This window comes from Xenopus tropicalis, chromosome 5 (assembly GCF_000004195.4).
Source record: "Xenopus tropicalis strain Nigerian chromosome 5, UCB_Xtro_10.0, whole genome shotgun sequence".
NCBI classification, from domain to species: domain Eukaryota; kingdom Metazoa; phylum Chordata; class Amphibia; order Anura; family Pipidae; genus Xenopus; species Xenopus tropicalis.
This window is the reverse complement of record NC_030681.2, coordinates 111,140,343-111,153,222: the sequence shown is the minus strand read 5'-3', so window position 1 is coordinate 111,153,222 and position 12,880 is coordinate 111,140,343. Positions and strand designations below refer to the sequence as shown.

The 12,880-nt window shown below is 38.4% G+C and overlaps 1 protein-coding gene across 2 annotated transcripts in view; it reads left to right on the top strand.

Moving 5' to 3' along the window:
* The window catches only part of fndc3b (fibronectin type III domain containing 3B), a 178,240-nt gene that overhangs the window by 108,328 nt on the left and 57,032 nt on the right, over positions 1–12,880 (top strand). For both annotated transcript variants that reach the window (XM_012963399.2, XM_002931571.3), the window contains exons 7-11: positions 3,746–3,804; positions 7,984–8,141; positions 10,036–10,095; positions 11,793–11,931; positions 12,739–12,792. In XM_012963399.2, the coding sequence (XP_012818853.2) occupies positions 3,746–3,804; positions 7,984–8,141; positions 10,036–10,095; positions 11,793–11,931; positions 12,739–12,792 (470 nt within the window). The remainder of the gene's footprint in view (positions 1–3,745; positions 3,805–7,983; positions 8,142–10,035; positions 10,096–11,792; positions 11,932–12,738; positions 12,793–12,880) is intronic.

The window sequence follows — 12,880 nt, the reverse complement described above, 5'->3', positions numbered from 1 at the left end:
GCTTCATTTTTTTACTATTCACATAATTAAAAAATAATTTTGGATTCTTTTTACTCCTAGCTGCAATATCCCTTTCCATCTCTATTTTAGCTTGCCTGATAGCTTTTTTGCATGCTTTATTTGCTTCCTTGTACCTGATGAAAGTTTCCGCTGTCCCAGCTAACTTGAATGCCCTAAAAGCACGTTTTTTCTTACCAACCTCGACAATAACACTTTTATTCAGCCATAAAGGTTTTGCTTTGCGATGCCTCTCCTTGCTTACTAGGGGGATATACTGTTGTGTATACCTACAAAGCAATGTTTTAAAGATGTTCCATTTTCCTTCTGTGTCTAACCCCATGAAAAGCCTTTCCCAGTTGACACATTGCAGAGATGCCCTTATACTGGCAAAGTCTGCACGTCTAAAATTGAGTGTTTTAGTTACTCCCTTATAGCGCTGTCTCTGCAGCATTATCTCAAAGGAGACCATGTTGTGATCACTGTTCCCCAAATGCTCACCCACACAAATGTTAGAGATGAGTTCATTATTATTAGAAATCACCAGGTCCAAAATAGCGTCATTCCTAGTGGGTTCTTGAACCGCCTGAAATAAAAAGTTGTCATTTAGCATATTTACAAACCTACTAGCTTTTTCTGACTTAGCCACCCCATTACTCCAGTCAATGTCCGGATAATTAAAGTCCCCCATAACAACAACTTGACCCAATTTTGAAGCCTCCTCCATTTGCAACAATAGCTGGGCCTCATCCCCCTCATCTATACGGGGTGGTTTGTAACATACACCAATGATCATTTTCTTTGTGACCTTCAGCCCTACTGAAATTTCTACCCAAAGAGATTCGACGTTTTCATTGGTAATGTCTTTATTACATGGCTTTAAGTCTGACTTTACGTAAAGACAAACCCCTCCACCCTTTTTAATCTCTCTGTCCCTCCTAAAAAGTGTATAACCATTTAAATTCACAGCCCAGTCGCATTTATCATCCCACCAGGTCTCAGTGATACCTATTAAATCATAATTTTCAATACATGCAATAGCTTGCAGCTCCCCTAATTTACCCGACAAGCTACGCGCATTAGCCAGCATGCAGCGGAGATTATTACTTCTCCCCCTGATGTTTACATTAGCTAAGGGAGAATTAGAGCTAAGGCAATTATGAGACTGCTTTCCTTGTAACGGAAGCTCCTTATCTGATAAACTATATGCCCCCCCCACTCCTCCCCCACAACCCTTTGCTAGTCCCCCTACCCCGTCTACACTAATTTTCCCATGGAATTCTAGCTCACCCACCCCCCCCTTGTCTAGTTTAAACACTCCTCCAACCTCTTAACCATTCTCTCCCCTAGCACAGCAGACCCCCTTCCATTGAGGTGCAATCCGTCAGGGCTGTATAGATTGTACCCCAAGGAAAAGTCAGCCCAGTGCTCTAGGAACCCAAACCCTTCCTTCCTACACCAAGACTTTAGCCACGCATTTAGCTCCCTAAGCTCCCGCTGTCTCCCTAAACTTGCACGTGGCACCGGCAAAATTTCCGAAAAAATGACATTGGAGGACCTTTGCCTAATCTTAGAGCCTAGATCCCTGAACTCACTCTTTAAAGTCCCCCACCTACCGTTCATTTTGTCGTTAGTACCGATATGTACCAAGACAGCCGGGTCATGCCCAGCCCCTCCCAATAATGTGTCAACCCGATCAACCACATGCCGAACCCTGGCACCAGGAAGACAGCAAACTGTCCGGTTGAAGCGATCCGCTTGACAGATTACCCTGTCCACTTTCCTAATGATCGAATCCCCTATAACCACCATCTGTTTAGGCCTAGCTCTGCTCTCCTCCCCACCACTACTAGTGAAACTGGTCTCCCGGCTGTTAGAGAGATCAGCCTCACCTAGAACCGCCAATCCAGAGTTCACACTCCCATCTTCTTCACACAATCTGGCAAATCTGTTGGGATGCGCAAACCCTGGAGCAGCCTCCCTTTTCCTTTTCCCCACACTAGATTTTCTAACTGTCACCCAGCTTACTGCCCTATCATCCTTTTGCTGCTCCCCTCCCCCCCTACTATCTGACCCCACTAGTTCTTGTTCAGTTAACAAGAGACCCCTCTCAAGATTGTTGATTGAACGCAGTGTTGCGACGTGTTCCTCTAGGACTCTAACGCGAGCCTCTAAAGTGGCAATTCGCTCACTCCACAACAGAGGTATGCACTTTGGAACTGTTGTTCCACAACTGCATACATGTGGCAGGCTGTGCACTGTGTCAGACCTTCAATGTTGCTACCACTCATTCTTCCAGTTACAAGAACAGTTAAACAAAAATAGGTGTAAGGACTTGTAGTAAATACCTTGTTTTACCTTGTTTTTAACTCCCTTAGTGTTTAACTCCCTGAGTTTATAACTCCACTTACAGAGTCCCACTTCAAGAGCAATCACTTACAGAGCACCTACCACCAGAGCAAGCTCCACTGGAGTGCCTGTGGTCTATTTATGCAGTCTGTAAAGGTGAACTAATCAAACCCCACCCTCTCAAGCTGAGGGTAATTACAAGGGAATGTAACCTGCTGTAAGCCTATGGATCCCACAAACTTGTAAATAGCTCCAAAAACAACAATTACTTATGGAAAAAAATAATAAAACCAACAGTAAAAAAACACAATGGTTTTGATAAAGTTAGTAAAGAATACTTATCCCTTTTTAGTTGAAATGAAAGCAAGTTGATTCAACCAGCCACAGCCTGTTAGTAAGCAGCTCACTGGAGTGCCTGTGGTTCTATTTTATGCAGTCTGTAAAGGTGAACTAATCAACCCACCCTCCTCAAGCTGAGGTAATTACAAGGAATGTAACCTGCTGTAAGCCTATGGATCCCACAAACTTTGTAAATTAGCTCCAAAAACAACAATTACTTATGGAAAAAAATAAATAAAACCCAACAGTAAAAAAACACAATGGTTTTGATAAAGTTAGTAAAGAATACTTATCCCTTTTTAGTTGAAATGAAAGCAAGTTGATTCAACCAGCCACCAGCCTGTTAGTAAGCAGCTCACTGGAGTGCCTGTGGTTCTATTTATGCAGTCTGTAAAGGTGAACTAATCAAACCCCACCCTCCTCAAGCTGAGGGTAATTACAAGGGAATGTAACCTGCTGTAAGCCTATGGATCCACAAACTTGTAAATTAGAATACTTATCCCTTTTTAGTTGAAATGAAAGCAAGTTGATTCAACCAGCCACCAGCCTGTTAGTAAGTGTGTGAGGAACAAATTAGAGACAGATTTTTTTAGGACATTATCAGGTCCAACTGCTGTGAAGAACCTGGAGGTGCCATGTTTCATCATCTGTTTCTAAGTACTGTGCCAAAATAAGTCCTTCTCCTACCTTGTGTTCCAGACTGGGTGTTGTAGGCAGGGTTTAAGTATTATGAAACCCAGGATTATGCTTTCAGAGACACCTTTCACATTGTTTAAGAAGAATATGATAACATTATAACATAAAATGGAGAACCGCAAGTAGAATGACTATGGTATATTCAATACATAAGTATTCTTCATTAACCTATTCAGAAAACAACTCTTCTGCTTGCTCCCTGGTTCCCTATGAGGTATGACTGAGCTGATTCAGTATAGGTAAACTATTGAACAAATAATATGAGTAGCAACTGCAGGCGAGAGGATTGGGCTGATGATATTGGTATTTTTTCCTTGAATAGCCTGACTGCAGACATAAGCTGTTTGTTCTATTTTCATTGCAGAGTATGAATCGGATGTAAAGAAGTCTCATGAAGTCCTTACTGGGATAGAGAAACTGATGGTGAGTTTGCTGAAAGATTCTGTATTACACTGATATCCTTAAGAGCTTTTCTCAGCATTGTGCAGCAGCTGGTCTTTGCCCAATAAATTGGGGGCAGTAAAGTGTTTCTGTAATCCCAAGCCCTACAAGACGTCCTTTGTCCGTCCAAGGAAGAAAGCACATCAGACCTAAAGCAGCTGTATTTGTCCTTAGCAACTTCCCGGGGGGTTAGTGTTACGGAAGTCAGTGGAGTAGTTGTAATGTAGTCTCTATTGTACAGGGAAATGTGAATTGTTCACTATACAAATGTTTATAGACTACAGGGGTATTGTACAGACTTGAAGAGAAATAAAGTATATTTATAAGCTGGGTGTGACTGTCCCATAACTGGTCAGTTAGGTGATTCCTCACTCAGTCAATATAGCTTTCATTTACTGCATGTTTAAGTTTACAAGTACAATGAAAGCTGCCATAATGCTTATCTCACCAGAGACATTTTCCTTTTTTTTTAAATTGGATCATTTTTTCTTAATTTTGAAACAACGCCATGTATGTTTACCCAGGATCCCCCACCTGTGTCTAAAATGTAGAACATTATTTGCATCTTTGTAAAATATAAGGAGTATTACTAATCCACGAACGTCCGAAAAGCGCCCGAATGCGTTTTTTTTCATAATGATTGGTATTTTGCGATTTTTTCGTAAATTGTCGCGACTTTTTCGTAGCCGTTACGACTTTTTCGTAAATTGTCGCAACTTTTTCGTATCGTTGCGACTTGCGCGAATTGTCGCAACCTTTCTCGTAGCCGTCGCGCCGAGTACGAAAGTTTCGCATTCATTCAAGCTTCAGTATCGTGACTTTCCTTGGGCCAGGTTGGAGCTGCAGAGTGCCATTGAGTCCTATGGGAAGTTTCCAAAATCATGCAAAGTCTGAAAGGTTTGGCCACCGTTTACGAGCGCTCAATACGGAAAAGTCGCGACAATATACGAGCAAATCGTAACGGCTACGAAAAAGTCGTAACGGCGACGAAAAAATCGCAAAAAAATACGAAAAAGTCGCAAAATGTTCGTTTCCAATCCGAATTTTTCCCATTCGGATTTTGTGGATTAGTAAATGTGCCCCATAGAGTATATATATTAATATATATATGTACATTCCCCTGATAGGTAAAAATTTCCACCATCTTAAAATTGGCAGAGAAGTCCCTGTCAGATAAAGGAGTTTGCTCTTTTTAAATCTGAGAATAACTAAAGTTAAAAAAGTTTTACCATCTGTAAATCGAAAATAGTTGTGTTCAGTTCTTTAAAAGGTTGGATGGGTTTGGATTCAGTTTTGCTGAACCCTTTAAGATTCATCCACATCCGAATTCTGCAGTTCAGCCAAATCCCATATCAAGTCCAGAATTCTGTACTTTCCTATTTTTTACCTAGATAGGTATCACTATGTAAAGGCAACAACGTTTAGGCATCTCAGATTCCTGCAGATATTACTAAGCTGGAGAAGATACAACAGATTAATTTGTGTATGTGTGGCAGGGAGCCACAATACCTTGAATTCTTGGACAATATACTATTGCATTCTGGGGGCGTTAATTATTGTTAATAAGTGAACCACAAGTATGTAGTGTTTATTTCATTTTGTCTCTTCTTAGTTATTGTATTAAATATGACCATCAGCCAGATCATAAAGGCTTTCTGTAGGAGCTATGGCACATGTTGCATGTTGAGTAATGGATAGAATAGCCTGATGTGCATCACTGATTACTTTCTATTGAGTGCATTGAATGGCTAAGGTTTAGGCCACACATATTTGGTAGCTAAAGCTTCACAGCTTTTGCTTCATTAACACCCCCAGGGCCAGACTAGCCTGCCAGAGTACCTGAGCATCTTCTGGTGGGCCCAGGCCTTAGTGGACAATACCCAACAATATTCTCATATGGCCTTACTTATTTCCACCATAGCTTTATATAAAACTGGTACTTTAGCATTTTTTTCTGTATTCTGATAAGTTCTCTTGTGGCCTTCAGAAGAGCCGGTGTAAAATTGCTGATATTAGGATAAAGAAGTGTTTTTTCATTCTTGACTTGACAGTTGCTAGACCATTTATTGTTATTCTATATAGTAATATATAAAGAAGAATATATTAGTGATGCCAGAATGCCTCCAGTAGTATGCCCATCCCCTTTTTTGAACTCTCTACCCTGTCCCAGCCACTACCGTTGTTGTAAACTAGTTGTGGCCCTTACTTTTGTGCTGACCCACTCCCTTCTCTAATGGCAGGTCATGTGAGGGTATACAAAAGCAGCACAGTGGATCAGGTTGGTCTTAGTTTAGCTACTACAGACCTTGTTATATACAACAAAAACACACAACCCCCACACAAGCCCCACAGTACTGCCAATGGATCCATAGAATTTCTGAATTATCTTCAAAAATATGAGTATTGAAATGGATGATTAGTATGATGGAATCCATGTTAAAAAGTAAGGTGAATTAATTTATGAAAATTGCAATGAAATATGTAATAAATATTAATGAAGTACATGACAGTTGATGAATAAATAAATAAATCAGGGAAATGGCTGAAATAATGATATGAATTTAAATAAAGTTCAAGTTCTGTGTTACTAAACTATTTCTGGTTATCCCTATCATTGCTGGAGAAGGCTGGACAGCAGAATGAATTAATACCTTATCATTTAGACTAAAATTTATCTCCCCTGAAATGAGCTAGGAAAGGTGAATCTAAATTATGTAGTATATATTTTATATAATATATATGTATACCTGGGTGCCCACCGACTTAAGGACCTACCACTTCTTCTACCTACCACCACCTGCTTCTGCTCCACCCCCAGGCATCGCGGTTCCCAGTCCACTGAGCTGCTTACTTCTTTGTTAAAAATTAAAGGTGGCTTTGCATTCCACTGAGGGGCCCACTAGGATTTTTGCCAGTGTTCTGGTGGGCCAGTCCGACCCTGGTCAAAGGGAAGAGAAGGAGGGAAGTATATTAACAGAGAAAACACTATATTTAATCACATAGTTCATTTGGATTGAAAAAAGATAACTGTTGAATTCTTTAGTACATCACACAGCATCACAGACCTGCTTTAGAGAATACACTTTTGACAGTGCACCTCTATCTATCTATCTATCTATCTACCCAAAATATTTTTTTTTCAATATGGGCAGCGGCCTTAGTTTTGTCATTTGTTGGACAATTATATTTTTTCAGAGTAATCATGACTGCTTTTTATCATTAAAACTAAGGTTGCACAAACAACAATACTGCACGTATTTTACTAAACACCTATAGAAGTGAATGTAAACCTTATAGATAGGAATATTGTCCTTTTAAATTGAATGTAACAAGATATGATAATACTTTGGTTACAAATCCTGCTATTTAAGCCATCTTTGATATAAAGGGAATTCTATATTTCTTATGGTTAATATGCTCTGATGGTGTTAAAATGACAAATATGAAGTCAACAGAAGTGTTTGGGCTGTATTAAAAGTCTCTGGAGTTTTATGATTAAATAATGCGTCACTGCTTCTTAAATATTTTATAAATCTGAAGCTTTTGTCTTTCAATATGCAGTGTGCTGTTAGCCTCTGTCCTTATTAATGGTGCTTTCTGCTTCCAGTGGATAAATTATTTATACCAGAGTAGTCACCACGGTGCACATCATAATAAAAAATCCTTATGTTAATTGGTTTTTTATCCAGTCCAAAATAGATTTCCAAATAGGCATGGTCTGATCATTGTTACACTCACTATACTTGCTAATAACCCTAGTATTGCATCAAGTGGTTCATAGCTTTTCTGACCATTTAACTGTAAGCGATGTAGGAGAAAGCAGTTTACCCCTTATATTGGGATAACCTTTACCGGTAGTTTATTTAGGTTCTAATAAACACAATGTGATATGGTGTGATTCCACTCATACCATGATAGAAAAGTTGCAGTATGCCTCAGTGGGTGTGCCAGAGGGTGTGTATGAGGAATCTAAAGAACAGATTTGATTCTAAAGACCTTTGCAAGCCATTGCAGCCAATTTTATATACAAGCAGTCCTTCTAGCTGCACTTACATAGGTATTTTATAAACTTAAACCTTAGTGTAACACTTTGTTTCATATTGTCTTGCAAGTTTGTATGGTGTGACATGCTTAATAATTCTACTTTTAATTCTCACTCAGGTTTCCAATATTGAATCCAGGACAGCTCTAGTGACATGGTCTCCACCCAGCGGCTATTCAAGTGGAGATAAGCACAATAATGGGCTGCCTTATGCTTGCAATTATGAGGTGGCCTTATCAGACAAAGGGAGAGATGGGAAATACAAGATTATTTACAGGTACAAAAATGAACGTGTAACTGGGGAATTAGGGACCAAAACCTTTTGTTTGATGGTTTGAATAAAAACTTTTTTTATGCATGTCACAGAGTTTATAAAAATAACTGAAACTTGCAAAAATGATTTGTTAAAGATCTGCTCCAATAAATACATGTCAGAACAGGGAAATACTAAGGGGGCAGATTTCTTACCACAGAATTATTCACTCACTTTCTATTCATTTCTATGAGAACTTAAGAAACATATTTATCAATGAGTGAAAGTTAGATTTCACCAATTCTCTTCTAAAAATCGCATAGGAATGGATAGAATGTGGTAAACTCCAATCTCACATTTTGATTAATCTGCCCTATATAGTTATGATGTTTAATTCCTTTATTAAGAAATAGTCCATAGACATGGGCACATTCATTCTATCCCACTTCCTACAATAAAGGGAAATTTGCTGTCTGCTTGGCTAGTACTAAACTGAAACTGTACAGAGCAGGCTGGATTTTATAGACCATGGGTCTTAATCCTAGCTTCTTTCTGTAAAACTGCACTAGCAAAGCAGAGGTTGGAAACAAAATGTGTCCTGTTTGGAAAGCTGTACCTTCCTTATATTTGCACATGGTATAATGCACAGAACATCTGGTGTATTTGCAGTCATGTTTGTGAATGGGAGTCAGTGTCAGGCTGGGGCGCCTTGGGACTGCAAGAGAAAGTACTGCCAAGGGCTCCCTGTCATCTGGCAAATTTACTACATGACAAGAAAGCTAGCTTACGAATATACAGCAATGCCATTTCTTCCTCTACCCCAAGTGAATATGTCATCATAGATTTATAAATATATCATACTCCCACCCAAGAGTTGACAGTTGATATTTCATCCATCTATCCCTCTATAGTTGATACGTCATCATCATTTTTCTGTGTCTGTAGCTGATGTCTTCTTTTCCCTGCCCACAGTTTATATTCAACCCCATCCCCACTTACCCTCTACATCTAATATAACAATATCATTTATTTATTTATTTTTTTACCCAAGATTCAGTTCAGTGTTCTTTTAATTATCATTTAGGTTAAAATTTTGTATATTTATATAGCAGTGGATGGAGTAAATGTTTATGAGCCTTTCTGAAAAAGAGGGATCCTGGGAATATATCTAGAATCCCTGCAAGACAATAATTCTGTTATTTTCCAGTAAACAGAAATAGTAACACAAATACTAGGCAATAGATTTCTCAATACAAACATAAAACGTGACAATAAATATTTCTCAAGTAAAACCATTTTTCCTCAGACTACAATACTGTATACAGTATAACATATTGTTTTTGGTAAAAAGTAAGCACTTTTCATTCTTCAAATGTTGTTTGTTCTTCTAGTTGCTTTTTGGCAGTGATGTCTCTGAAAGTTTTCTTTCTTAGCTTTCTTAGTGCATTATCAATTATTCTGCCAGTGAATAGGGCATATAACCTCTTCCCGAGAGAAAGAAAGCTGGGGCAGGATGTACGTGGCTGCCTGGTGTAGTGCAAAAGTAGAGATAACAACAGGAAAACTAAACCCTTGTCTTGTCTTAAATGCAGTAAAATGTATGCCTTAATAAAAGATGTCTTGTCTCTTTAATGTAACAGGCATTGCAGCTGACATTAACATTATTCTTACTATCAATTTCTTAACATCAATTCTTACAAAGCAATGAATCTGACAGAAAATTGTAGCTTCCATCCCATCGCCATTGAGAAATCTGGGACTAGGATAACAAATCTCTCTAGATTGTTTCATGACACAGTGATGTGCACTACTCTGTATTTGTCAGATATATTGATGATGTTCTTACAACTGAGAGCAGCAACCAATATTCTCTTCACCTTTTTATTACTCATCTTTGATGCACAATTTGTTTCTGTAGTGGAGAAGAATTAGAATGTCATTTGAAAGACCTTAGGCCAGCAACAGATTATCATGTCAGGTGAGTGATAATGCTGAAATGTTGAATGTCATATTTCTCTACCACAGGGTTGTGTGGATTAAATACTCATTTTGTCCTATACATTTCTTTTCAGTAGAAAATATCTGTGAAGGAATGTATACATTTTTCAGTTATTTAATAATAATACTATTATTAAAGAGCAAAAAGTCTTGTTTCTTATAAAAGCACATTCAGTAATGTTGCTGTGCTCTGTTTTGTGAGCTGATGGGTCATCTCCATAGGAACACACTAACCCTTTTAAACAGAGACCCTGAGACATGGAGATTAGTAAATAGGAAGCAATTTTTTGCAAGGTGGCAAGCAGTGCTGGTGAAGGTGCTACAGTGCAGTCAGCAAGGTCTTTCTTTCTAGAAAGACTGCTTTCTCTGTAAGAGGTAGGAATTTGGGCATGCTCATTCAGTGTCTGAAATTATTTGTTGTGCCAAGAATAGCTCAGAAAGCATCATTTTGAATGATTTATAACAGTTTGTCCCAGCACAGTAACAATACTTGGAGAGTAGGGCTTTTAGGTTTAGGCAAATGGCACACAGATTTTTTTTTCTGCTAAAATATATATGCCAGTGGAGAAATGCTGATCCACTATACCCTATATGCACATGCACTGATTGGAACGGAATCCTCCTATAAGTGCAAACAAGGAACAGATTTGGTGCAGAAATGCTAAAGTATGCATTTTTTGCAATGGCCTCTGTGTGTGGCTGATCCCCTGCAACGGTGTAACTACACGGGGCGGCAGAAGTGCACGGGTCCCAGTGAGGCCCATATTTATAAGAACATTTCAATATATTGTAGTAGAAAAAGTCAACTTTTCAGTATTTTGGGCTTCTGAATTAAATTTGCTGTGGGGCCCTTGCCACTAATCCCATGTCTGTCAACACACATGCATAGAGGGGACAGAAGGCAGCAATCTGTGCAATTAGCCTTAGAATGGACAGAGATAACAACAATTTATAAATAAAGATATACATACATACATACATACAATTGTCCTTACGTTATTCTAGCAGATAATTGGTGTGAAATAAATGTATAATAGAAAGAGCATAATAAAGTCAATCATCATGTATTTACAGGTATGGTATCCATTATTCGGAAACCCATCCAGAAAGTTCTAAATTATAGGAAGGCCATCTCCCATAGACCTCATTATAAGCAAATAATTCAAATTTTTAAAAATGATTTCCTTTTTCTCTGTAATAGATAAAATATATAATTACCAGTAATCCTTATCAGAGGCAAAACAATCCTCTTGGGTTTAAGTAATGTTTAAATGATTTTTCAGTAGACTTAAGATATTGAGATCCAAATTATGGAAATATCCCTTATTCAGAAAACCCCAGGTCTCAAGCATTCTGAATGACAGGTCACATACCTGTATTTGTTTTAGCTTTATACTCATGCTTCTGAAAGATGATTCCTATGTGAAAGGATAAAGCATGCAAGATGTAATATTTGACAGTTGTTAGTTTCATATTTGCAAGAATTTAAGGCATTAGGCATTTAGAGTTTTATGAGGCATGGTTGTAGGCAATGTATATTGAAAATGTGCCTTTCAGAGATTGATAGGCTGCAGCAGGCAGCCATAGTAAATAGGATGACATTTCAGCGAAGCAGAGAGGACTTTCCATGCAGAGTAACCCTTGTGTAATGTAATCAGAGCTATGATTTATTTGCAGAGTATATACAGTGAATAAATCGGTAAAGGAATCCTGCTCTGAGCCCATCAGTTTCACCACCCACAGCTGTGCACCAGAATGTCCTTTCCCACCTAAGCTTTCCCACAGAACGAAAAGCTCTTTGTCATTACATTGGAAGGTAAGATCAGCAGTGGAAAGGCATCTACCCTAGAGTAAAATCGAAGTAGGGTTCCTTGCTAATCTACTCATCCCGTACTGTCGTCTAATAGCTCAACAACTTCTAGCAGATTTGTTTTTATGTCCAGTCATTGCAGTTAGCACAGTTGCCTATGCATTTATTGATAGTTATATTAGCGACATATTAGAACACTCAGATTATGAAGTGTAATAAAAGGTGGAAAGTTTGCCTGGTTCTAGTAGCCCGTAGCAACCACTCTGATGTTTGCTTGCAGCTGACCTGTAAATATACCAGTTGATCGGTTGCTGTAGGTTAGAAGTTTTAATCTTGCATTTTGTCTAGTGACAGGCCAGTGTAGTGCTGGTTTATAGGACCCACAGTTTTAGGACCATTCCTTTTGACTTTGTAGCATTTTGAGAAAATGGTTGGGTAACAAAACACTGGACATTTCCCATTCTGCCACTGTTTTTAAATGCTCTGTACCTTGGCAAACTTAGATTATTCCTTTACTTAACACCATTAAAACCCAATATGTTTAAGGAGCCTTGAAATATGGTAATCCAAATTATGTAAAGGCCCCCCAATCCAAAAAAACCCAGGTCCTATGCACTTTATACCTGTATATAGTATTTTCCTTGGCAAACCAATAAAGGTAGTTTCTTTGCAAATACAGCCATCATCATTTTTGAGCAAAGTAGAAGTCATTTTAAGGTGCCCTTTTGAATATATTGTACTATAAGGTAAGAGAATTGCAAAAATATAACCCATCAACCTGACATTTTACATTGTAATTGAATGTTTTTATAGGCACCAGCTGATAATGGTTCCAAAATCACCAGCTACATATTGCAATGGGATGAGGTATGTTGATTTATATTGTTTTGTATGTTGAGGTGTTTCTTTATATACTGTATATTATTATTTTCCTGCAAGGAGTTTGTATCTTCTC